Raw genomic sequence first — 27081 nt, forward strand, 5'->3', positions numbered from 1 at the left:
CTAGTGCGCTGGAAGTATTTCCCCTCAGTTGCGATGAATGGGTGAAAGCATCTGATCTCCAGGCCCCACTCCTCCTCAAAAGATTTTACCTACTGCACCCAGGCAATCCCCGAGCAAGAGCTTAGGGGGGGGGGGCAGTATGTCAAGCATTGTATACTCATTTTATTTTGTAGAAGCCCTATTTGAGAATTGTTACATTTATATAATATAATTCAATTCAGATTGTAGAGTTGTTACTAACCCAGAATTAAATGTGGGCACATCAAAGTAGCAGTCCCCACCTTAATTCTTTCGCTTTTACTAACAGATGCAGGAATGTCCTCTTTGAAGATAAGACCTCCTGGGACTTGTTCCCAGGCCCAGCCAGGCCTGAACCCAGGATGTGCTAGTCCCGATATAGATAAGGGACCCAGCGTGTGAATTTCACACGTGAATGTAGAATTGTTTATAGAACCTTTGATGTGCTATTTTAAAGCATGTATTCTAGTGCTACAAAGTATCAGTCCCAATCTTCAGCTCGAATGAGCCACATGGATTATCAATAAACCTAACTTTGTTTCAAAATCCGAGGACTGGTTATTTTGAAATCTCATGCTTGACAGAGGGGAGGAGGTAGATTCTGTAGCACCCTCTTTGTGTGCTGATACATTCTTATCTCATTTATTCTAGACTTTTCAATAGTATGTATGCAAGTTAATTAAAACCTTTTTATTAAAAGATGCTTTAACTGCACTAAATCCTTGCCCAACTGCCCAGCTGTTCAAATACACTTATGCACTCACATCTTACCTTTCTAATTAAATTAAGACACCGATAGGAGACTGGTGCACAGCGAGTTAGGCAGAACTTGAGTGGTGGCAAATTCTACCAAGGAACCCCAAAATTAAGGAGAATTGGGGAGTAAGGTAGTTTCCCAATTAGGTTTGGGATTCATAACAAGCAGCATCCTGGGCAACTGAGCTCCTGCAGCCATTCACTGTCTTGGAGTAAGTGACATATGGGGTAGGGATCCTGGATCAATTGTGGTAAGTGTAAGACGCAAACAAGTTGTTCCAGTTCACGATATAAGCATTGTACATATGACAACTCTCATTTCTTGCTTGTTTGTGGCACATTCAAACATGTCTATTTAAACTAATGGATTTAAGATTTATTTTTCAAGTTCCACCACAAGATGTCACTGTGAAGATATCATACAAACACTACATCTAATATATATCTAATACTACAATCTGAATACTGGATGCTTCCTGCATTGACTCTCATACATATGTGTGTACACATGTGCATCTGCATGTAGAATATGTACATCATTCATTTTTTGTTCACCGCTAACAGTTTTCTGGAGGGTTTTACTTTCTGTGCAGTTATTCCTCAATTTTTAAATATTCTAATCAAATATAGTACTAGGTAAAATCATGTTCTTTCCTTAGACAGGGCACTAATAATACTGAAAATGTTGCATGGAATATGGTGGCAGGATAGTCACAGATAATTAATACTTAATATTTCAGAAATCATTAGTAACAAGCAGCACTTTTACTGTTTACTCCTGACACCCATATTCCATTTGTTAGCAATGGTCAACAGAATAAGATTCGTGTTGCATCTATTTCATAGGCAGTCTTTTAAAAACTAAGTTTTAAAAGCAGGGCGAACAAATATGAAAGGCCTTATAACAATAATTTATAAAATTTTGATGGAATAACTGTGGACTCAATCTACCTCACAGCAGAATGCATGGTGAAGGGACTGCAATATACAATTCACTCAGGATCAATGGGATAAAATTTGGAGCTCACCCACTTTAGAGTGATACATATATGTACACAACAATTTAAACTTTTGTCTCATTGGTATTTGACACTAATAATTTTTTTTAGAAGTAAACTTAGTAATAATGCGGATTGCTGAAAGGGGTGTGGTATGGAGGGAAATTTTCTTAATTGTTGGTGGCTATGCCCTGAAGTTCAAAATTACTGGGCCCTTTTAATAGCTAAAATTTCAGAAATCATAGGCTGTTTGGGACCGCTAACACCAGAATTGGTATTATTAAATCTTTGACTGGACACTTTCTCCACCTCATTGCGTAGAGAGCTTATTTCATTTTTGCTACTTGCTGGTAGAATCCTATTAGCTCAGAAATGGAAAAAGAACAGTATTCTTTCTATAGAGGTATGCGAATGTCAGAGAGTTGTTGGTGCAAGATAAATTATCAACACAACTTTTAGTGCTGGAATCACCTAACTACAAAAATAACTTCCCAGAGAAATGGTTTCCTTACCTTGAATATGTAAATTAAATTACCTCTGCAGATGAGATCTTGTCTCCAGAATTGTTGAATTTTATTGTTTTATAACTGACGGTTGGTTTGAACCAAACCTTTATTGTACAGATGTACTGCAGAAAGGTAGCCCAATGGGTGAAGTGGGTTTGGTCCCAGCCCTGTCTAAAAACCATCAGGGGCAGGTTCAAGCCATCCTCACCAGATTCAAGTGGAGAAAACATGAAAATTTTTCAAGGACAGTTACAAAAAAGCAGACAACACAACTTGTATCTGAAATCCAGAAGGGCGTGGGAAGAACCAGACAAGGGGGTCCAGAAAGTTTTCTAATGTAACATGTTTAAGTAATGCAAATGCTGAGAGAAAAAATGGTTCATAAAACTAGTTTTTTCTAGCATTCATTCCTAAGGGTTTAAACTATTTTATATTGTATATAAAGTATAAGGTACACAGAAACAAAAGTGAATTGATAAGAGGAATTTGCAAAACTTTTAGAAAACATAATTGCAGATGAACATAAGAACATAAGAGAAGCCATGTTTGATCAGGCCAATGGCCCATCCAGTCCAACATTCTGTGTGTACATATATACACACACACACACACACACACACACACACACTGTGGCTAATAGCCACTGATGGACCTCTGCTCCATATTTTTATCTAACCCCTTCTTGAAGGTGGCTATGCTTGTGGACGCCACCACCTCCTGTGGCAGTGAATTCCACATGTTAATCACCCTTTGGGTGAAGAAGTACTTCCTTTTATCCGTTTTAACCTGTCTGCTCAGCAATTTCATCGAATGCCCACGAGTTCTTGTATTGTGAGAAAGGGAGAAAAGTACTTCTTTCTCTACTTTCTCCATCCCATGCATTATCTTGTAAACTTCTATCATGTCACCCCTCAGTCGACATTTCTCCAAGCTAAAGAGCCCTAAGCGTTTCAACCTTTCTTCATAGGGAAGGTGTTCCAGCCCTTTAATCATTTTAGTTGCCCTTTTCTGAACTTTCTCCAGTGCTATAATATCCTTTTTGAGGTGCGGCGACCAGAACTGCACACAGTACTCCAAATGAGACCGCACCATCGATTTATACAGAGGCATTCTCTAGAATGCAAAAGTAACCATATACTTGAATGAAAAAGAAACCTAAAAACTGTGTGTATATAGTAAGTTTGATTTTTATAAGGCTTGATGAGGTTTTATATGGTGTTGTAATATTTTTGTATGTTTTTTAAAACCTGCAAAAGATTTTGTTATTGCAATGCTAGTATCCATTGTTCTGGGGAAAGTCTGTTGACTTTACCCATGCACAATGTTCTTAAAGGGTGGAACATGTGATGGACTCAGACAACTTAGCTTGAGAAGCTGGGAACAGCCTTGCAATGATTGGCTGTGATGAAGTCATGGTAACTAAAATGTAGCAAAATGTAGGGGCTGCAGAAGATGAAAAAAAAAACACCGCAGAGAGTTTTTTAGTCTTCCAGAGGAAGTCTTCAGTGAAAGTCTGGAGTGTGAAGACTGGAACTTAGGCTCATCAGTGTGAAGCAACTGGACAAGGAGCTGAGAACAACCAATGGGGCTGAATCCCTTGTGGAGACAGAGCTGAGCTGAGCTTCTGTCTGAGAGAGAGTTTGAAGTCAGAAGGGAGCAAAACCAGCCACCTTCTGTGAGGGAAACTCTCTGTGGGAGTTCTGCCAGCACATCCAGGCAGACTCTTTGTATAAACTGAGATCACTCAAACACTCTGGAAGGAGGACTGGATTCTGGTGTCTAGAAGTGAATCCCAAGACTCAGACAAGGAATCTAGCTGGGGCTGAGACACACAGGAGTGAGGAGCTGATATTAGCTCTCAGAGGTGTGAGTCCTAGAAGCTACTGTGTATGTTTGTGTGGGAGAATTAATCTGGAACCAGTCAGGAGTTCTCAGTGTGTGTGAAAAAGAGTGACCATCAGTTTATTATTTTTATGATTTGAGAAGCCAGAGCTCTATCGTCTGCAAAGCATTCCCAGTGCTAAGTAGGCACTGCCTGCCTGTCCTAGGGTATTGTATAGTTCTAAAGCCTCCCAATGTTATATTTTTTAATGCTATCTCAGCCTGATAAACCTCTTTGTTGTTGTTCAGTCGCACAGTCAAGTCTGACTCTTTGCGACCCCATGGACAAAGTTATGCCAGGTCCTCCTGTCTTTTACCATCCTCCAAATAACCTCTAGTAATTAGTAATTGATTATTCCAGGAGCCATCCACCTACCAACTGATTCATTGTATTTCATCAGATCTAATCAAAATTATTTTTATCCCTCTCTCTTGCCTTCTGTAATCCAATAAATATTTCTTTGGGGTTTTTTTTACTTTTAAACACTCTGGTGCCTAGTATACTTTATTTCTGACAGGATTTCTGTGTGTATGCCTGAAGAACTGAGGGAAGGTGATTGGGGAAAATTTTATACTGGTCACCTTCCCGAGCTGACTCTGACCAGTTCCCCACACTCCCATTCTTACCAAATACAAATTACTAACTGAACTTTGGGTGGTCCCCTATTTGTTGGCAGATATTAATCCTGAAACCACCTATTTTGTCACAAAATGTTTAATGGTAATTTCATCTGTAAAATGACAAAAATTTGGCTTGATCTGATTGTAACAGAATCTGGTATATATTCAGCTAACATGACAATTTTAGATTTACTTAACTGAATGATAGGTTTTATTACAAATTCCTGTTTTAATATTTTATTTACCTTCTGGATTTGAACATTTTGAGAATAACCTTTGAATTCTGTGAATTTTGTGAGTAATGTTGTATATCTATGTATGTTTGATAATTGATACATTCTGGTTGAGCTTAAGATCTTAATAAAGGAAATTGAATGAACTGGAGGTGGGCAAATGTTGTTCCCATCTTCAAGAAGGGGGGAAAGGAGGATCTGGATAACTACAGACCTGTCAGCTTGATGTTTATAACTGGAAAAGTTTTAGAATAAGAACAAATCATCAGTCAGTCAGTCAGTCCCTGAGCATTTAGAAAAGATGGTTGTGATCTCTAAGAGCCAACACGAGTTTCTCAAGAACAAGTCCTTTCAGACTAACCTTATCTCTTCTTTTGAGAAAGTTACCAACTTACTGGATCAGGGGAATGTTCTAGACATAATCTTGATTTCAATAAGGCTTTAGATAAGGTTCCACATACTATGCTTGTTGACAAGTTGCTGAAATGTGGTTTGGATGCTGTTACTGTTAGGCAAATCTGTAACTTGTTGACAGATCACACCCAAAGAATGGTTGTGAATGGTTCCTCATCTTCTTGGTGAGGAGTGGCATGTGGAGTGCCTCAAGGATCTGTCCTGGGATCTGTTTTATTCAATGTCTTATAAATGCTTTGGATGAAGGTATAGAGGGAATGCTTATTAAATTTGCAGATAATATTAAATTGGGAGGGACTGCAAATATGGTAGAAGACAGATACAGGATGATCTTGACAGGCTGGAAAACTGGGATAAAGCAAATTAAATGAATTTTAACCATGATAAATGTAAAGTTCTGTATTTAGGTAGGAAAAATCAAATGCATCATTATAGGATGAGGGAGACTTATAATGGCAGTAGTATGTGTGAAAAGGATCTAGGGGTCTTAGTGGACCGTACACTGAACATGAGTCAGCAGTGTGATGCAGTAGTTAAAAAGGCAAATACATTTTTGAGCTGTATCAACAGAAGTATAGTGTCCAAAACATGTGAATTATTTATTTATTTAGTCTTCTATCCCACCATCTCCACAAGCGACCTCAGGGCAGCTGACAATCAATTCCAGAACATTTACAATTACAATGTAAAATAATAAAATAACAATTAAAATACATTTTAAGTGCTGTTCAACTTCAATATAGGCGGGATCTTCTTTCTTCTGATCCTATAATGATTGTAGCTCCTCAGCAGTGTATAGTGGCAATTCCGCAGGGCCCTTATGGTCTCCAGGGGGGCATTCCACATTTCTGGTGCTGCCACTGAGAAGGCCCTAGCCCATGTGGAACACAGTCTGGCCTTCCTTGGTCCAGGGATAGGTAGTAGAATACAGTAGAATGGAAATTGAGGCTGACAAACAAAGAGAATATTTATCGACCAGGGCTCTTTCAACATTAAAAGAAGAACAGAGGAAACAATTAAACAGCCCAATAACGATGCAAGAGATAGATGAAGTATGGAGTAAACAAAAAAAGAATAAGTTGTCAAGACCTGATGGCTTTCCGGCTGAATATTATATAGCCCTCAAAGACTGTTTGTCTCACCCATTTAAAAGCTTGATAGAATATGTATGGTCAAATGCAGATATACCAGAATCATGGCATCAAGCCCTTATTCCAAAAGAAAATATGGATCCGGAAGAAATCAAGATCTATAGGCCCATATCCCTTCTTAATGTAGACTATAAGATCTATGCAGCCATTCTTTCAAACAGATTTAAAAAGGTTCTGGATGAAGTGATACATCCCGATCAATCAGGTTTTCTCCCCAAAAGACATATAAGGAGTAATATGAGAATTATCCTAAATGTCTTGGACTATTTTGAGATCAATACAGATAAACAAATGGTGTTAGTGTTATTAGATGCGGAGAAAACTTTGTTACATGTCCATCATCTATGGTGGACATGTAACAAAGCAAAAAAAAATTGGGTCAAATATTGATAACCTAAATTGGTATTTCATGATAGAGCAACTCAGGTTAATGGAGTGTGGAGAGGAATTTATAAAAACGATACAGACTATATACAGTAAACAGAAAGCTAAGATCTTAGTGAACAGTGAGAGTACAGAGGAGATTGATTTATTAAAAAGCACCCGACAAGGGTGTCCACTATCCCCTTTGCTATTTATTTTGTCATTAGAATTTTTGAATAACATGATCAGAGGAAATGGAGACATTAAAGTGAAGGGAGAGAATTACAAATTATAGGCATATACGGATGATATTACACTTATTTTACAAAATTCTTTGGAATCAATTGAAAATGTTTAAAAAGAATTACATGAGTATGGGCAAGTGGCGAGCCTGAAGGTTAATAAGAAAAAATCTGAAATGATAACAAAAAATATGCCAGTACAGGAGGTAAAAAGATTGGAAGATAAGGCTGGCTTTAAAAGCGAAAAGAAAGTTAAGTATCTGGGGTTAAACTTAACTAATAAATGTAGTACCATTTATGATAATAATTATTTAAGTTTGTTAAAAGAGATCAAAATACAGTTAAGAAAGCGGGAGAGTTTGCAACTATCGTTTATGGGCCGAACTGCAGTCATAAAAATGGCTATTCTTCCCAAAATCATGTTTTTATTTCAGACAATTAATATAACACTAAAAAAAGATTTTTTTACGAAATTAAATAAAGTAGTGATGGCCTTTGTGTGGCAAGGTAGAAAACCCAGGATAAAACGGAAAATTTTATGGGATAAAAAAGAAAATGGTGGACTGGGACTCCCAGATTGGGAAACATACTATATAGCAAATGCAATGATATGGTTAAAGGAATGCGTGTGTCTGGAGAAAAAAAAGAATTCTCGCAATAGAAGGTCATGATCTTAAAGTGGTATGTTGATAAAGGACATAAATATTTTACCAACCATTTAGTACGTAAATCCCTGCAAAGTTCCTGGGGAAAAGTTAAGAGAAAGATATATACTAAAACTCCCAGATGGATTTCCCCAGGTGAAGCTTCCATACAACCACAATTATTCAATATGTCAAAAATAGTAAGATATCATGATTTGTTAAATGAGGATGATACTTTAAGAACGCAGGAGGAGCTAGAAAGCCGAGATATAAAAATGGATTGGTGGTTAACCATACAGATCAAAGCAAAATACAGCAAGGATAAATTAATTGGTTTTAATAAAGGAAACTTTGAGTTTGATAAACTATTATTGACAAGAGTAGATAAGCCAATTAAAATTTTTTACAATTACCTTATGAATCTGAAATTGGAAGATGAGACTGTGAAAGAGGTAATGATAAAATGGTCACAAAATTTTGGGGAAAAGATTGAGCTAGAACAATGGGCACAAATATGGCAGTTAAATTATAAGATTACCAAGGCGGTAAGCTTTAGAGAAAATTTATTTAAAATGTTTCACAGATGATACATCACACCAGTCCAACTAGTGAAAATTAACTCAAGTATATCCCCAAAATGTTGGAAATGTGGAGTTAAAATAGGTACATTTTATCATTTATGGTGGACATGTAACAAAGCAAAAAAATATTGGGTCAAAGTCTATGAACTCCTACAAGGTACGCTGAATACAGAATTTCAATTTAAGCCTGAAGTTATACTGTTATCTATGGTGAGAAAAAGAGGTGTTTAAAGATGATGCATATTTGATAATCCATATTCTTACTGCCGCAAGAATTTTATATGCAAAATACTGGAGACAAGAGGAAATTCCTAGTGTGGTTGAACTGATTGACAAAGTTTTACAAGCTGCAGAGGCGATACTTAATGGGAAACGGCGATACTTAATGGGAAATCCAAAGAATTGGCTAATAAAAAATGGGAGAAATTATATGCTTGGATTCATAATAGAGTTAAAGGTGAGGAAATTTAAGGGAACTAAAAGAGCAATAATTGGATAACAGATACAATGAGATGAGACAATTGGGGAATAACTATGTAGTAAGTAAGGAAATTATTAATGTATAAACTAATGAAGTAATCCACCTTTGCTTTCTGTTTTAATAATTTTGAGGTTTTACATAATTGGATAAATATGCTAAATATTATTTTGTTATTATATAATTTAAAAATGTAAGTACCCCAAATGGATTGTGAGGAGTAAGTTGGAATATTATAATTGAATTTACAATAAAAAAATTTTCTGAAACAAATATATATATATATATATATATGTGGCCCTCGCTGCCTCACTTGTAGGTGTCCCTGGCCTTGCCACCCGCAACTCTCGTAACATAAATGCACTTGCTTGTGTAGTTGCTAAAGCATTGAACCATACCTCCACTGCTTTAACTGTCAGACATTGGAGAACATCAATGTGCTTTTGTACTGAATGCATTCAGTGACTTGTTTCTTGACATGACTAACCCCATTTTGAATTCCTAATACTAACTGTGAAGCAGAAGACCTTGCATTTTAAACCGTCTCAGAAATGTTACTCACCCATGCTGTGAACTCCTCTGCATAACACTAACAAAGCAATAGGCCTTTGAAGATAGCAAGTCTCAAGGAGAGCCAGCAGGGCTCGTCCGTGAGAAAGCGAGCCGCAAGTGATAAGGAGCAGGGAAAGTGTTACTTCTGACACTAGAGTGTGAGAATGTAGGATTGTTTATGAATGCTTTGATGTGAGGCCTTAAAACCCATGTATGTTTCAATACCTGCTATCAGTTCCAATGACTGCCTGTCCAGAACTTTGAGATATCAAATAAACGCTACTACTTTGCAACAAATGATGGTTCGTTTTCTTTGAAGCTCCAACGTCTGACATTAACTGCTCTCAACGTAGAACAGCGACAGCTTTGTCATGCTATTTTAGACAATCGAGCTGCAATTGATTATCTGTTATTACATCATCAAGGCTGTGAAGTTGTGCAGCAGATGTGCTGCTTTAATTTGTCTGACAATAGTCATGTTATCGAAAATGAAATACAATCCTTCAAACAACTGGCACAGCAAATCAAGCAAGATGTCCTCCCTTCCTGGTGGAACAGCTTATGGTCCTGGCTTCTCTCAGGAGCCTGGCTCCAAACTCTTTGTGTAATCCAGTGTGTGCCCTCCTTATTGCAACAATGTTTTTCTATTTTTTGCACTGTTCCCACAAATCCTATTTCCTGACAACAATTGCCATAAAGCTCTTGGACCATTAGCTTAAAAAAACAATAAAGGGTGGAATATAGTGGCTCTACCTTGCTCCTTGATCTCTCAGGCACACCTGAGAGGTTAATAGGGAACCAGGTACAGCTGAACTTTGTTCATGCCCAGGAAGAAATGTTAATCTCTGTAAATATGATAACCTGGTCCCTGCTCTAGAGCAAGTCCCATGTCTTGACCAAAACAGTTTCGCATTACTCAGCTATTTCACTTCAGACAATGTCTCGTGACTATTTTGTATGACTCAATAAAAGGCTGGACAAGAGTCCAGTAAGGCAGCTCTTGGCTGCAACCTGAAGATTGACTGCCTAGTATCGTTCTCTGCTACATGAAACCTTGTTGGGCTGGACCATGTGTGTCATAAAATGTAATGCCATGTAGAAAAGATATAAACTTTATAAAGGACACAGACAAACGCAAAGATTTTTTTAAATCTTTAAATAAAACATGCTTAAAACATTAGCAATCATTGGTCTTAAAGGTGCTTTCTTTGTACCTGTGTGATCCAGGGAATTGGGCAAAGGAAGCTCTGTCTCTTTCCTTCCTTCTCCAGCGGACCAGGAGGGAGAGGAACGTCAGCCAGTAGAAAGGAGAGAGGTTTGGCTCAGTAGCTCTACTGTGTGATTGAGAGAGCCTGGCAAAGCAAGCTACCCCCTCCTCCCCAAGGGAGGAGCCTCAGCCAATAGAGAAGTTAAAGGTTTTGCTCTGTAGCTCCTCTGCGATTGAGCAAGCCTGGCAAAGCAAGCTATGATGCAGTCCCCCTCAGATAAGAGGGAGGGAAAAGGCCTGATTCGACGCCCGAGCTGCATGTTTGACAACCCTGGTCAAGGCAGTATTCAGGTTTCATAGGATAAATACACTTCATAGGCCAAAGTTACCCAGAGGCCTTGGAATTTAGCATTAAAAATGTTTTCTTTGCCCAAAACCCTGAACCAATGTACTCAGGATCTCATGTCTCTTACTCATTATTGTAGGTTATAATTGCCTTGAGTTGGAAAAAAAATTGCGTTGAGTGCTTTGACATACAGAATATATAAATAGTATATAACTGCAGCAAATAAATAATCTTTCCATCCAACCATTCTCACCACATCAAGTGAGAATATGGATGTGTGAAGCAATTGTAAATACACATTTACATCAATGATACTGAAAGAACCCTTTCTGGTGGAAATATAGCACAATTAAATATATCTATTTCCAAACAATAGCTTTTTTTCTCTGGATCAATTTCCAGTGTCTGCTGTCCTGGCCATTCTGAAATAAGCAGGGCTTTTTTGTAGAAAAAGCCCAGCAGGAATTTTAGGCCACCAGAAATATTAGGCCACACCCCCTGATGTCACCATTGTTTTACATGGGGCTTTTTTGTAGAAAAAGCCCAGCAGGAACAAATGTTGCATATTAGGCCACACCCCCTGACACCAATCAGCCGAAACTGCGTTCCTGTGCATTCCTGCTAAAAAAAAAAGGCCCTGGAAATATGACAGGATAAGAGATAGTTCAGTTCTATTTTAACTATAAGAAGTAGTTCTAGTTTTGCTAACAAATACATTTTTTAAACTCAATTTTTTTAAATTTTCCAATATGTTACCATTTTTTCAAAACAAATACATCATAAATACAAACATCAATACAATATAGAAAAACAAAAATTCACCCGCACTATATGAAGAAAGGAAAAGGAAAGAAAAGAAAAGAAGAAAAAAAAACACTTTCTACCCTTTGCTACTCCAATACTCACAGCCAAGTCTGAAGGCCCCTTCTTAGATAAAACACATGCATTAAAATAAAATAAAATTTAATTTTTTTTTGGCATCTCATTTTTTTTCCGACGAGTTGGCATTTACATAATCAAAAAAGATAAACCATTTTTCAATAAAGTTTTCTCCTATTTTAGGACTGTCGCTAAAAATAAGTTGCGAAGCAATTTTGTCCTGTATAACTATCTCCCACACTTTCTGGAACAACAGGGTTAATGAGGGAATTCTCGCGGCTTTCCAATATTTTGCTAATAGAGCTTTCCCTGCCAAAATCAAGAGAGAAATAAGTTCCATTTTCTGTTTAGAATAGTTGTTATCCAGCCAGAAATTAAGTAAAATAGACTCCGGGGTACGAGGAATGGATTTGTTAGTAATGGCTTCAATTTTATTTATTAACGCATTCCAAAAGGACTGTACTTTTGGGCAAGACCACCAACAGTGGAAGAAGGATCCGATTTCACCACATCCTTTCCAACAGAGGGGAGTGAAGCCTTTTCTCGTGTGGCTCAAAGACAGAGGGGCTAGGTACTATCGTGAAGATAGTTTATACTGCTGCAGTTTGAAATTTGTGCACCTTGATCTACATAATGGAGATGACCATATTTTAGACCATTGCTCTTCAGATAAATTAAGAGAGCAATCTTTGCTCCACGCATTTTGTTGATTTGATTCCTGTGACCAATTTTTTTGATTTAATAAATTATAGATTTTTGAAATCACTCCTCTCATATTCGTGTTTTCATTAAGAACTAGTTTTTCAAAAATATTTAATTGATCTACAGATATAACAGGAATTACCTTATTCAATGTGTCATAAAGTTGGTGGTATTCATACCAAGGGATATTGGTCTTATATTTAGATTCTAATTGAGAGCAGGTAAGCAGTTTTCCTTTTGAACTGACATCTGCAATTCTTAAGATATTTAGCTGTCTCCAAATTTTAAAACTCCCCTCAGAAGCTCCCGGAGGAAACCAATATTGGCCCAAGAAGGTCATAACTGGAGTGGACAGCTGAACCACAGATGTTCTGAACTTGTCCCATGTCTTCAAAGTACAACATAAAAAAGGGTTAGTTAACAACACTTTACTCCTATCAGCCCTAGAATTCCAGACAAATTCTCTAAGACGTAGAGGGTAGATACTGGCTGATTCAATTTGAATCCAGGGTAGGTGACATTCCTTCTTAGCATAAAGCAAAACGTTGCTTAGCTGGGCTGCCACATAGTAGCTATTCAGGAGTGGTGCTGCCAACCCTCCCTTAACGATCGGCCTGGAAAGAACACTATATGAAATCCTAGGTTTTTTATTGTTCCAAATGAAAAAAGACAGGCATTGTTGCCAGGACTTCATATCCTTGCTCGAAATAGGAATAGGTAGATTTTGAAATAAAAAAAGAAATTTAGGAAGAACAAAAGTTTTTAATAAATCTATCTTTTCAATCAGGTTGAGCTGAAGTTTAGCCCAAATAGCTAGATTGGTTTTAATGGATGTAAATAGCTGCTTAAAATTGGCATTAAACCGTTTAGATAGATCTAGAGGTATATGGATTCCCAAATGACGCCATGATTTGGTAACCCAAAAGGAAAAAGCTGTTCTAATTGTAGATAGACATCTGGAGGCACATGAATCGGGAACAACTCTGATTTAGACATATTTATAGTTAAACCTGAGAATTTCTTAAATAAAGCTAAAGTTTTCATTAGGTTTGTTAGAGATTGCACATGATTACTCAAATAAAAAACAGTATCGTCGGTCAAAAGACTGATTTTATGAGAGATGCCTCTCACTTCAATGCCTTCAACTTCAGGATCCAATCTAATTAAATGTGCTAATGGTTCCAACAAGATGGCAAATAAAATTGGAGAAAGCGGGCATCCTTGACGTGTACCTCTAGTTAAACGTATTTCATCTGATCTGTAACTATTAATAGTTAATTGCATTTTAGGATCTTTGTAAATGGCCGTAATTGAATTAAGAAAGTTTGGGCCAAAACCCATGTAAGTTAGGACAGCTTTTAGGTACTTGATTTCAAGCATGTTGAACGCTTTCTCTGCATCCAAAGAAAGAATTAATGAAGTTAGTTTAGATGACTTGCCATAGTGAACAAATACATTTTTTAAGTCTCAAAGCAATAAGGAAAAACTGGGTGGGAAAAACCAGTTATGAACAGTGACTGGAAGCCCAAATTACATTTTGATAACTAAGAATCATGTGCCAGTGAAAAATGCATGAACAGACTGAAGCTATTAACATGCTTTTGTCCAGGCTATAGTCAATCCATGGTTAGAGTATAGTCCATCCATGGTTATTTGCTGGGGAAAATATAATAGACCAAACAAATTAAAAAAGTAATTCTTATAAGGAAGTACAGTAAGGTGTTCTTTAAAAATAAGAAATGTATTCCCTTGCAAATAAAAATTACTTATGGATAGACCTCCAGGCATCATAAAGCCATAGCCAATTTTTTATTCAGATCAAACCCTTGTAATTTTTAAAGTTTCAGTTTAGTTTCAGTTTATTTCAATTTATATCCCGCCCTTCCCACCGAAGCGGCTCAGGGCGGCTCACAACATATAAAATCTAACATAGAGTTTGGTTTTAAAAATACATCAATTTGCAACAATTTAAAACAGTAAAATAGGAAACATATAGAACAATATAAACATACAATGCATATTATATGCATTGGTTCTGTTAACAAAAGCATATAAAATGTAGAAATATAGAATGGCAGAAATATGGAGGCCAGTTATTAAAATATAGATAGTGATTTCATGTGAATCCAGGTGTCTGCTAGTTGGTTTTTACCAGGCCTCATTTTGGGCAGGAGCTCACAGGAGCAGAGCTCCAGTATCTCTAAATTTTATTGTGCTCTTTTTTTCCTACTCCCCCCCCCCCCAGAAAAAAAAACCCAAACTTGTATCTGGACTTCATTGTTCAAACCCATGAGAATTTTGCTGAATTCTAAGATTTGACAAATTTCTAATATTTCCCCCCACAAAAAATGGGGAAATAACCAAAACATATAAAGCAGACAGATGGAAATCATGCCACTGTGGGCCACATAGGAGGAAGTAATTAAAAAAGTATGATGGGAGTAGCATTTTATTATGTCAAGAAGCAATTTAAGGTAGATACTGAGTTGTCAGTGTGTGGCATATGCAAATGAGTTTTGCTAATGAGCTCTAGCACCTCTTTTTCTACTAAATGACCCCTGATTTTTACTTTTTTAAATACAAATGTTTTGCACAATAATGAATAATACAAAATAATCCAAACTAACCCATCCCTCCTATGAACTTCATATTTACCTTATAAAATATTTTTAAAATAGTACCAAAGAACCTCCTAAATCTATAGTTGAATATATTGTCACCATGCTACTACAGACTAAGATTTTAGCTTTGCCTATATTTGATTATTTTTCTTTAGGCTGGCAGTAGCCAGAAATACTTACAAATAAAACTTACTCTTTGAATTCAAGTAAGTGGGGTGGACATTGCATTTAGTAGTTAAAATCCTACAAATCTGTTAGGTAAAATGTGGTCTTCTTTCCTTAATCTATCCATAACTCATTTCACCATCTGTAACACGAACATTTTCTGTTAAGAGGAATATAGTATTTGCCACTTACCATCAGTTAACAAAGCTCTGCTGGTAAGCACACTCCCCAACATAAATTTGATCACTGCCAAGGTAGTGCAAAGGATACCACTTAAAATGGAAACACTATACAGAAAGTCATCCTGAAAAAAAAATAGCAAGTGTCATTTTTGCCATATCATAGAATCATAGAGTTGGAAAGTACCTCCAGGGTTATCAAGTCCAACTCCCAAGTATTCAAGAGAATGTGTCAAACGAGGCTCAAGCAGTGTATGGGTGTATGTGTAATTCCTGTATCTTCTGCTTGTGAAGATTCTGTGAGTGGGTGTATGTGTAATTCCTGTATCTTCTGCTTGTGCCTTCCATGTAATGTCATAAGTAGATTCTCTCCTACAATGAGCCTCTGCTCTGCAGGGCGTATGAAAAACTTTTACCTTCACACCAGAAATACCAAAAAAAAGGAGAAAAGAAAGCTCTCTCTCTCTCTCTCTCTCTCTCTCTCTCTATATATATATATATATATATATAGCGGGCTCCGGGCAGCTTCTGCATCTACTGTCACCATTCCATAATATATTAGGCCTTTCAGGAGTAAGATTCAAAATCTAACTAGATTTCAGCAAAGTAATTTTGGTAAGGTAATTAAATTTAAACCCATTTCTACCAGCATTTATCAGATGAGATTCTTATAATTTGATAAATAACATATGCACACCAGTATGTACATAGAGCTCATACCATTGCTTATGAAACAATGTCCACCTAGCACCAAACCTGATAAATTTCTAGCACCAAGACAAGACTTGTTTGTAGGAATGGGCACATGAACTAAAATTTTTCATGAATTTTGAGAGGTTCATGAATAAGGAAGTGATGGTCATAGTGGCTTTTCCACTATGAACTTGCATGAAATTTTTGGGGCTGTTCATGAATTACATTTTGCAGACAAACGGCCACTGATCAATTATCAATCAATCAACCTTTAATGGCATGTAAAAACAGGTTAAAAGAACAATGGGTTGAAAAACAGAAAATAGGTTAAAATACTGGACATCAGGATTAAAGTACATTTACATAAGATCACAGTTAAATGGGACAACAAGACTGTTCCTTGTCTTGACGAATCATTTTGGCCCAGTAAAGAAATAAGGCAGTGTTTACAGTTATGTCAGGAGTAACATCCTTCAAAAGAAACTGGACCTTATCTGGATCAGCCAGACCCATCTTATTTAAAAGAATAGGATCCAAAAATCGACCACGAATACTTAGATAAAAAGGACAATACAGGAGAATATGTGAAATGGTTTCAATAGATCCAGACTTACATGGACATAGTCTGGCTGGGTAGGGTATGTTGTGATATCTACCATATAGAACTGCTGATGGCATAACATCAAATCTTGCCAATGAAAAGGCCCTACGCTGTTGAGGACTTTGCAAAGAATAGAGATAGGAAGCCATATGGCCAACATCAAACAAAAACCCTAGACTCACGGGAGAACAAGTTTTATTAGCGGTGCTGTGGAGATTTTGTAATTCAATATCCAGAATTCTGGCTTTAATCATACGAAATGCCTCCGTTTGTGAGAGCATGGATAATGACTCTAAAGGTAAACCAACAGTGCTAATCTTTTTCTCGATGGAGTCTAGCCAATTAGAGTAACTAGATTCTGAGAGCATTTGAAAGATAAGACTGGAAGGATCGAAGTTATAGTGTATTCGCAACCAATATTTAACAGTTAAGAGCCATGCCCTAGTTTCAAGTGGGACCTGCCCCGATTCTAGGCATAGGGCTGCATAAGGCACACAACATGGCATCCCCAAAATTTTACGGAGAAATTTGGCTTGGATGCGTTCCAAGGAATAATCAAACGCACCAATCCATAATGGGATACCATATAGTAGTTGCGCACATGTTTTGGCCTTAAAAACTTTTAGAGCAGCCGGCACAAATTGATTTCCCTTATTGTAGAAGAAACGACAGAGAGCCTGGGCACTGGCTTTAGCCATATTAGTTGCAGACCTTCGCTGAACAGTCCAAGATGCATTGTATTGGAAATGAATACCTAGATACTTAAAGTGTCTAACCTGTTCTATTCTATTTCCATTAAAGTCCCATTTGAATAATTTCCAAGTTCTTGAGAAGACAAGAATTTTGGTTTTTTCAAAGTTAAGTTGGAGCTTATTAGATTCAAAATACTCAAGACAGCGGCTAAAAAGACGCTTCAAACCCACTCGTGTGCAGGACATTAGTAAAGCGTCATCTGCATACAGTAACAGTGGCAGGTGAGTGGAACCAAGTTTAGGGCTATGACCGTCGGTGCCAGACAATGTCAGTGCTAGATCATTAAGGAAAAAGGTTAAATAAGGAGGGGGCTAGAATGCAGCCCTGCTTAACACCCTTATTAGATGGAATTTTTGCTGTTAACTTTCCGGCTAGAGAGCATTTAACCTGGCAAGTAGTTGAGGTATGCAATTTTCTGATAAGAAAAAGTAATCGCTTGTCAATATTCATTTTATTCAATTTGTCCCAAAGTAAGTCTCTATCTATGGAATCAAACGCTCCTTTAAGATCGAGGAAGGCCGTATATAACTTAAGCTTGGCCTTCCTAGTATATTTATTTACTAGATGGGACAAGATAATACAGTGATCCAGTGTGGATTTCCCATGGCGAAAACCCGCTTGTTCTGGCCCTAGGATTTGTTGTGAAATCCATGCAGTAAGTTTGGCTAACAGGTGCTTGGCGTACAACTTGCCAATTATAGAGAGGAGGCTAATAGGTCTAAAATTTGAGGGGGATGAACAGTCACCCTTCTTGTAGATTGGCACTACAAGAAGGGCACTAATTACTGCATTTGTCCAGGCCTCGGACATTAAACCAGTTTTATCGACCATTGTAAAAAGGGCAGCAAGTAAGGGAGCCCACCAATCCGGGTCTGATTTTAGGATTTCAGGGGTTATCACATCTGGACCAGGGGCTTTCCCAGTCTTTAGTTGGACAATTAATTCCCTTATCTCATCAGAATCTACAGGGGGCCAATCAGGTAAATCACTCAAACAAAAATCAGATGGTTCTAAAACACTTCTACCTTCCTCATAGAACACTGTTAGGAAATGTTGAAACCAGACATGAGGGGGAATAAGGGATGTGAGGGGAGCTTCCCTATGGAATGCACCAGAAACTATGGTCCAAAATTGTTTTGAATTATTCAAAGTTGCCGCTTGTATCAGTTGCTCCCACTGGCCATTAATATAAACTGTTTATGAAACTTCAAGACAATCATGGGGGCGGAATTCTCCAGGCTTGAAAACACCAATAGGAGCCCTTCAAAGCTTAACAGGCACTGCTGGCTGCCAATAAAAAGAATTCCTATTCTGCTCTATGTGCTCGGAAGGCTATATATGTTGGCTGGTGAAGTGAGAGAGAGGCACAGAGCTAGCTAAGCTGATTCATTGCTTTGCTTTTTGTTTGCTGGTGGTGTTTGGGATTAGGGTGCAAAGTGAACTCAGGGCTCTGAGCCACCAAGTGTCTGGGCTCATGTTGAGCACAGGGGCTACTGGGTGCCCTCTCTGGTGGACCTACATTTATACACACTCCATCCCTCCTGCTTGTGATTTTCTCTCTACTGCTAGGGTTTGGGTGGAATGGAGTCATAGGTCCCACTGAACCACATGGATTAGCTGAGTATAGCTACTGGATGCCTCCCCAGAGGATCTACATTTATATCCACCCCCATCCCTCCTGCTAGTGATCTCTGTTCTCTTGCTGCTGGGCTTTGGGTGTGGAGTGTTCTGGACTTCAGGCAGGGCCGGTGCTGGGGGTTCTGCTGCTCCAGGAACGGCCTCCCTGGCACTGACTTCTACTGCGGGATGGAGATCCAGCTGGAAACTCCAGGCCACTCAGCACCACCCCCCTACCCCCTCAGCACAGCTCTTCCCCAGTAGGCAACCTGAGGCTGGAGGCTCTGGGTGCCGCACACACAAAAGAGGCTTCCCGGCTCCGCCTTCAAGCTATACAGGGAATTCCTGGTGGCTGTGCCCAGGCCATCATGCTGGGGATCACACTTCACCAGTCACCTGTTAGCCAGGAAACCTCTGGCTAACCTCTGAGCTGTGCAGGAAACTCCCAATCACTGCTTGGCAGCCAGAAACACACTAAGGTTTCCAGGCCACCACAAACTCCAAGCCGGGGGGGGGGGGGATACAACAACTTTCTGCTGCAACCCAATAAGGGACATTTCTACCTCAGAAGGGCCATGCTACCTCAAAAGCAGGATGAGGAGATGGTAGAAAGAGAAAGGAGAGAGAGGAGAGCATGATGCTGTCCACTATATTACCCATCACTGTCTTCAGCCAAAAGCCTGGTGAAACTGCTCTGCCTTGCAAGCCCTGCAGAATTGCATTAAATACAGCAGGGCTCTGGTGGTATTTTGTAGAGAGTTCCACCAGGTTGGAGCCAGGGCCAAGAAATCCCTGGCTCTGATTGACAACAATTGGATGTCTTTAGGGCCAGGGATCTCCAATACATTATAATATAAAATTTTTATTTTAAACAAACAAAAACAAACAGAGCAAAGATAGAAATTCTACATTATTACATTTTCACTTAAACTATCCTGTTTAGTGAACAAAAATATGAATACAAAAAGACAGACCATCATTGATACTCATCTGTTGTCTATTACACTGTAACTAGCTGCATTTTTAATCTATCAAAGATCAATCAGATCTTAGTTTATTACATACAAATTACTTACATGTTTTAATTTGCACTGCCACCTGCTACCACCTGCGTTCAGAGTTTGGAACAACTGGCTTGGGTCTTTTTGATTGTTCTGGTCATAGAACTAATGTCAGAACTGATGGAACTGACTGCACAGAGGGCAGTTTCGGGTTCTGTTGTGGTCATGGTGCTATAGTTGGAACGGACTTTCACTGCTGCCCTCGAACTGAATAAGGCATTGTTAACAGTCAGCTGCACCTGTGCAGCCCTCCATGCCACTTAGATGCTTGATGGCTATAGCCCCAAGTTGGTGGCTTTGGTTGCTACACCAAATTGAAAGGAGTGAGGGCCAGACCCAGGACTGCTATGCGCATCCTCAAGGCCCCAGAAAACTGATATCTTGTAAGTGGAGATCCGTCCCTGTGGATGAGGGGGGGGGGACTTGACCTATGGAGCCACACCACTAGGAACACATCTGGAGCCTGCACCTGGCATGGGCCTCACACTGTCAAAATGCCCAGCCCTATGAACCTGCTGGTTGGTTTTAAACCTCCAGAGGACCAATATGAAAACATGCATCCTTCAAGTTTACCACAGAAAACCAAACTTATGGCTCTGGAAGTGACAGAACCTGAGGTAAGATAGTCATATGGAATTTAGGTACACTCAGGGACTTGTTCAGATCCCTGAGATCCAGTATCAGCCTTTTTCTACCACCTTTCTTGTTAACTAAAAAATATCTAGAGTAAAATCCAGAAAAGGCTGCCTGAACAGGAACAAACTCAATTGCCCCTTTATTTAATCACTGAGAAACTTCAAACTGAAAGGTCAGAGGAATAGGAACAAGACAACTAGGTAGAACATGAGTTGAAGGGACACATTTAAATGGCAAGTAATAGCCAGAATGGACTTTAGATAATACCAGTGGTGGGATTCAGCCGGTTCGCACCGGTTCTGCCGAACCGATACCTAATGTGCTTCGGTTCGGCAGAACCTTTTGTTGGTCCGGCGAGCAACAGCAGGAGGAGGAGGAGGAAGGGGGTCGCCTTTGCTTTCTGCGCCCCAATGAAGGCGGCCGTGCAAAAGATGGCTGCAGCAGCAGCCCCGCCGCAGACAACAAGCAAGCCCCGCCAGGTGCTGGAGCCGGCTGGGAAGCCACCGCCGCCTGCCGCCGCCGGGGCCAAGGGCTCGGGCTGGGAGCAGCCATCGGGGGGCTGGGCCCTGGTGCCCGCCATCTGCCCTCCCTCCTGCAAAAAAGTCAGGCCCACCGGCTGCCTCAAGCCACCCCGTTGACTATCCGGCGAGCGGCAGCAGCAGCAGGAGGAAGGAGGGGCGCCTTCGCTTTCTGCGCCCCGATGAAAGAGGCCGTGCAAAAGATGGCTGCAACAGCAGCCGCAGCAGCAGCCCTGCCGTGGGCAACAAGCCCTGCCGGGTGCTGGAGCCAGCTGGGAAGCCGCCGCCGGGGCCAAGGGCTCGAGCAGGGAGCAGCCGTCGGGGGGCTGGGCCCTGGTGCCCGCCATCTGCCCTCCCTCCTGCAAAAAAGTCAGGCCCGCCGGCTGCCTCAAGCCGCCCCGTCGCCCGTCCGGCGAGCGGCAGCAGCAGCAAAAGGAGGAGGAGGGGGGGCGCTTTTGCTTTCTGCGCCCTGAGGAAGGAGGCCGTGTGAAAGATGGCTGCAGCAGCAGCCACGGCAGCACCCCCCTCCCCGCGCGCAACAAGCCCCGCTGGGTGCTGGAGCCAGCCCGGAAGCCACCGCCGCCTCTCCCCGCCGCCAGGGCCAAGGGCTCGGGCCGGGAGCAGCCGTCAGGGGGCTCGGCCCTGGTGCCCGCCACATTACTAGGGGACAGGAACGACCATCAGCAGCAGAGATATTGTTTAAAGCACACAAATGACCGTATGTAAACCTGTGCAATTGAGCTGGGACCTCTTTGTTCTACATTGGCTGACCAATGATGAGGGAAAAGCATACAATTTTTTGCGTGGAAAGTTTATAGCATTCTATATGTCTGTACTTTTGCTGCCCACACACAGAGCCTTAAAGGCTCGGGCTGCGAGCAGCCATCGGGAAGCTCGGCCCTGGTGCCTGCCATCTGCCCTCCTGGAGCGCTTGCCCCTGCCCCCACCCGGGCTTCTTGGCGCTGGGAGCCGCGGGCAGCAGATCGCGCCCCCCCCCCAGGAAGGAGGTCGTGTGGAAGATGGCTATGGCAGCAGCCACGGCAGCAGCCACCAGAGAGCCAAGAGCCGCCCACCGCGGCTCTCCAGTGGAGAATGTGCGGCGGCAGCGCAGTCAAGAGGGAAAGTTCCAGCCTGGGCGATCTGCCCGCTGAAACTTCATTTCCCCATCACAAACAGTCCTCCAAAGGCAGCCGTGAGTCGTTTAAATACGGTATATTACAGGCGACCCCCCTGTAGGGAAAGCGCTGGGAAAGAGCTGGTAAGCCGGCTTCCTTGCTTTATGAATTGAGCCGAGTGGGAAAGAAAGGGGCAGCGGTGCGAGTGTGAAGGGAAAGTGATGACGTCTGCTGCACGTCCCATCTCGAACGCATGTTGTGGGCCCTGGAGATCACCTAGCCAGGCATGGAAGCAGCCGTGGTCGCCGCCGCCCTTTCGTCTCGGAGGAGCAAATCCTGCCGTTGGAGTCACAGAATCATAGAGCTGGAAAGGACTAATCATCGAGTCCAACCCCCTGCACAATGCAGGAAACTCACAAACACCTCCCCCAAATTCACAGGATCTTCATTGCTGTCAGGTGGCCATCTAGCCTCTGTTTAAAAACCTCCAAGGAAGGAGAGCCCAGCACCTCCTGAGGAAGCCTGTTCCACTGAGGAACCGCTCTAACAGCGAGGAAGTTCTTCCTAATGTCGAGACTTTTTTGCCTTTTTTCCATTCCTGGCATTGTCAAGATTCTTCCAGCTGTGTTGACTCTCTGATCAGTGGCATCACTCTTTGGCTGCAGCTTGACTCACAGCTTTTTACCTGTTCGCAAACTGTTTGTACAGTGAGGGAAGTTCCCATGCATGCAAGGCATTTGCAGCATATGGTATATAAGAATGCAGAATTTCTCAGAATCGGCTGCCTGCAATTCAACACACACAATCTAAAGACTTCATAATATCCTTTCCTTTTTGATCCTTTTGCTTTCAGGCCAGGGAAGCATGGAAATTGTCCCATTGGTCGTCAGCGGGGGGAGAGGAGGGAAATGTCTGCTGAGTACTCATGATTCCCTATGGAGATTTATTCCCATAGAAAATAATGGAGAATTTATCCACGGGTATCTGGGGCTCTGGGGACCCTGTTTTTTGAGGTGGAGGCACCAAATTTTCTGTATAGTATTTAGTGGCTCTCCCCAAAATAATCCCTAAGTTTCAAAAAGATTGGACTAGGGGGACCAATTCTATGAGCCCCCAAACAAGGTGCCCTTATCCATTATTTCCTATGGAAGGATTTAAAAGATGTGCAGTCCCTTTAAATGTGATGGCCAGAACTCCCTTTGGAGTTCAATTATGCTTGTCACACCCTTGCTCCTGGCTCCATCCCCAAAGTCCCCAGATATTTCTTGAATTGGACTTGGCCACCCTATTCTCTGTGCTAATCTTGAACTCCCTGATTGTGTCAGGTGCAGTTCTGTATGCCCCAGCAGCTGGCTCATCCTCATCAATGCAAATAAGGCAAGGGAGGATGCCAATCAAATAGCAATATGGAAATATCTTCAATAACTGTCAGGTATTTAATATTATAAATCTTTCTTTAAACATAACCTAGTTGTCTTTACTTCTTTTACTGTTCTTATTGCAGTATTTAATGCGTGAATTATTAAACTACCTTTCGGTATATCTTTTGGTATAGTTAAAATGGTCATTAGGACATAGAACCTGTTGTTAATTTATTTGAATCCCACCACTGGATAATACCCAGTCATCCTGGGTGGTGCTTCCCCATGCAGCCACAAAAGTCTCCAGTCAAAAGGCAAATTAGGGTGTGGGCACATCAGGTTGCTAGTCATTGGTATGTCCTGCCCTTGCTAATAGACTCGCTAGGATAGCGTGGGGCATGCTTGCCACGCTGTTTCCCTTGCTGTTTCAGAGAAGGTAGCTGGGTGTCATAGTGGGGCCTGAAGGGTCTGCTGGTGCTGAAATCTATAAGGCCTTTGAAACTGCTGTTGGGAGAAGTGCCTAGAAAAATACCTGTGTTTGAAGCTCTGGGTGGGTGGAACTGTACTACTAATCTTTGAAGAGTGTTTGTTTTTGTGGACTCTATCCAACACATCATCCATTTGGGAGCTAGAAAGGCCTGTGCCTTCAAAGGCAAATTCCCAACTTTTGCTCTGGTGTCACCAAGCAAAGCGGTGACCCAAAATTAAGATAGTCTGAAGTCATGGCTCTGCTGGCTGTGTCAGCTACATGGCATGCAGCATCTATCTGCTGTTTCCCTACCAAGATGCCCTCAGCCAGAAGCACCTTAGCTGGCCTCTTGTCATCAGGCAACGTATCAAAATGTTGTGTGATGTTCTCCCAAAGGAACATATGATACCGTCGCATAGTTGCATTAAAATTTGCCATGCACCATATGAATGCTGCAGAGGTGTATATCTTCCTGTCTAAAGAATCTAACTTTCTTCCTTCTCTTTCAAAGGAAAAAATATATGTTCCAGATTTATGTTTACAAAGACAACCTCAGTCACTAAGGAATTAGCCCCAGGATGCAAGAAAAGGAACTTGCACCCTTCCTCCCTCACTTTATGCATAGCCTCTTTCATGATGAGGGAGCTACTAAGGCAGGCTTGGCTCACACCCCTTTTGCCATGTCAACCTGGCCCTGCAGCACTGGGAAAGCCACTGGAAATGATGATGAAAAGTAGATACTTTAAGCCAGGGGTCATTTAGTAGAAAAATAGGTGGTGGAGCTCATCCAGGGATGGTTATGCAGCTGCACATACTATTCAATGGAGGTGGAACTCTGAGGAGGAACTCTCAGGAAGGTTCAGGAGCTGCATTCCTGTGAGCTCCCACTGAATCTGAGGTCTGCTTTAAGCACTGGGTCCAATGGCTGAGGATCTGAGCATGCCACCTCTAGTTCCAAAGGTCTGGCCATGTGAATGAGCTGGTAAGTGCACAGGTGCAAATCCTCAGTTGGGGAGATAGAACTCAAGTCACCAATAGCTTCATTGGGGGGTGGTTCCTATTGTCAAGCATGGTGAAATTCCATTGATAATTGATTGTTATAGGGTCCTGCATAACACTGGTCTGTGAAGTATCATGGAGGACCAAGCTTTGCTAGCTCTGTTATTCTTTCCCTCCCCCCCCTTCTTGCTTTATTGCCTGAAAAGTAGAAGTACTGAGAAATGAAACTAACTTGAGAAGAAGTAATCAGCACCTTCCCATACATTCCTGGTAGGGAGTGCTACACATCTGGGGAAAGCAAGGACAGATAACACTGTGAGAATGTAGACATTTATGATAGTTTATGTGTGAGAGCTACCCCGTACCCCCACCCTTTGGAATCCTTTTGAAGTAAGCCTTAAAAGTATTGCATCAATGTATTTGTAGCATGACTCTCAAGAACCTGTTACACAGAAAGTATTGGTCTATCAATAAACGTAGTCTTTGTATCAACTTCGACTCGTCATTGAACCCGCATGCTTGACACCTATGGGGCATCAGAACTGACCTCAGAAGTTGGGACTGCACTGAATCTAAAGCTCCCTCCTCCTCTTCCAATATGTCCTGTAATGCCTAGGATTTGGTGGAGAACGACATTCATGCTTTAGAAACTGGAGACTTTGAAGATAAAGAGTGCTTGGTAGAAAATATTTGATTAAATGTAAAAAAAAAGATTTGCCTTGGAAGCATAGAAGAACCAGTTCTGTGTAATAGTTAAGGGTGGTGGACTCTAATTTGGAGAACTGGGTTTGACTCCTCCACATGCAGCTGCTAGGCAATTTGGGTCAGTGATAGTTCTCTCAGAGCTGCTCTCTCAAGAGCTGTTCTCAAAGAGATCTCTCAGCCTCACCTTCCTTACAGAGTGCCTGTTGTGGGGAAAGAAAGGGAAGGAGATTGTAAGCCACTCTGAGACTAAAAGTAAATGTCAAGTCTGCAGATTCAATAACGAGTCGATGGATACTTGTGGCCTAAGCCAAGGCTTGAAAAAGACTGAAAACATACAGTAGATACATTGCATATCGGGAGTATTTCAAAGGCATTCCTACGGGCAGGGAAATTGTGCAGGGGACATTCACACATAGATGTTACAAATACATTGTCATGTTGATTAGGTGTGCTGGCCTTGATGCTTTTCAGGCTCCTAGGACTCCCCCTGGCCTGAGCTGAGAAGGTTCAGATAAGACTTTTCACACATCACCATTTCAAAGCAGGGAGTTTCTCTAAGGAAGGGAGGGGGGAACAGGAGAAGGGTGCTAGCAGCATTTGGTTCTACCCAGCATGCTCTTTGGTTGAGCCAGAGTTAAAGACAGACTTGACATACTGCCCCCTCTAAGCTGCCTCTACTGCCCTGTTAGAACATTTCTGATGGAACCTCTTGATCAGGTCTGGGGCTGATATATCTTTTTCTGCCACCCATTCATTTTCGCTGGAGGAAAAATGTTTCCATTTTATTAGGTAATGTAGGACCCCTCTTTTGACTTTAGAGTCCAGGATTTCTTGGACTTCGTGATGGTTCTGATTCCCAACCAGGATAGGTTGTGGGGCGGGTTCTCGAGGGTGCCAAACCGAAGCCCCGGGGTCCCGATGGAGTAAGCTGCAATTAAATACAGGATGCACTTTACTAAACATTTCTGGCAGCTCTAATTCTACCGTTACCTGATTGAGCACTCTCGAGATTCTGA

General features: G+C 41.0%; 1 protein-coding gene across 1 annotated transcript in view; it reads right to left on the reverse strand.

Annotated features, from left to right (window-relative positions):
* The window catches only part of TMEM163 (transmembrane protein 163), a 359716-nt gene that overhangs the window by 52468 nt on the left and 280167 nt on the right, over positions 1-27081 (reverse strand). Inside the window, exon 6 of the mRNA XM_060257116.1 lies at positions 15551-15662. Within this exon, the coding sequence (XP_060113099.1) occupies positions 15551-15662 (112 nt within the window). The remainder of the gene's footprint in view (positions 1-15550; positions 15663-27081) is intronic.

The sequence above is a fragment of the Heteronotia binoei genome, chromosome 16, assembly GCF_032191835.1.
Source record: "Heteronotia binoei isolate CCM8104 ecotype False Entrance Well chromosome 16, APGP_CSIRO_Hbin_v1, whole genome shotgun sequence".
Lineage (NCBI taxonomy): Eukaryota > Metazoa > Chordata > Lepidosauria > Squamata > Gekkonidae > Heteronotia > Heteronotia binoei.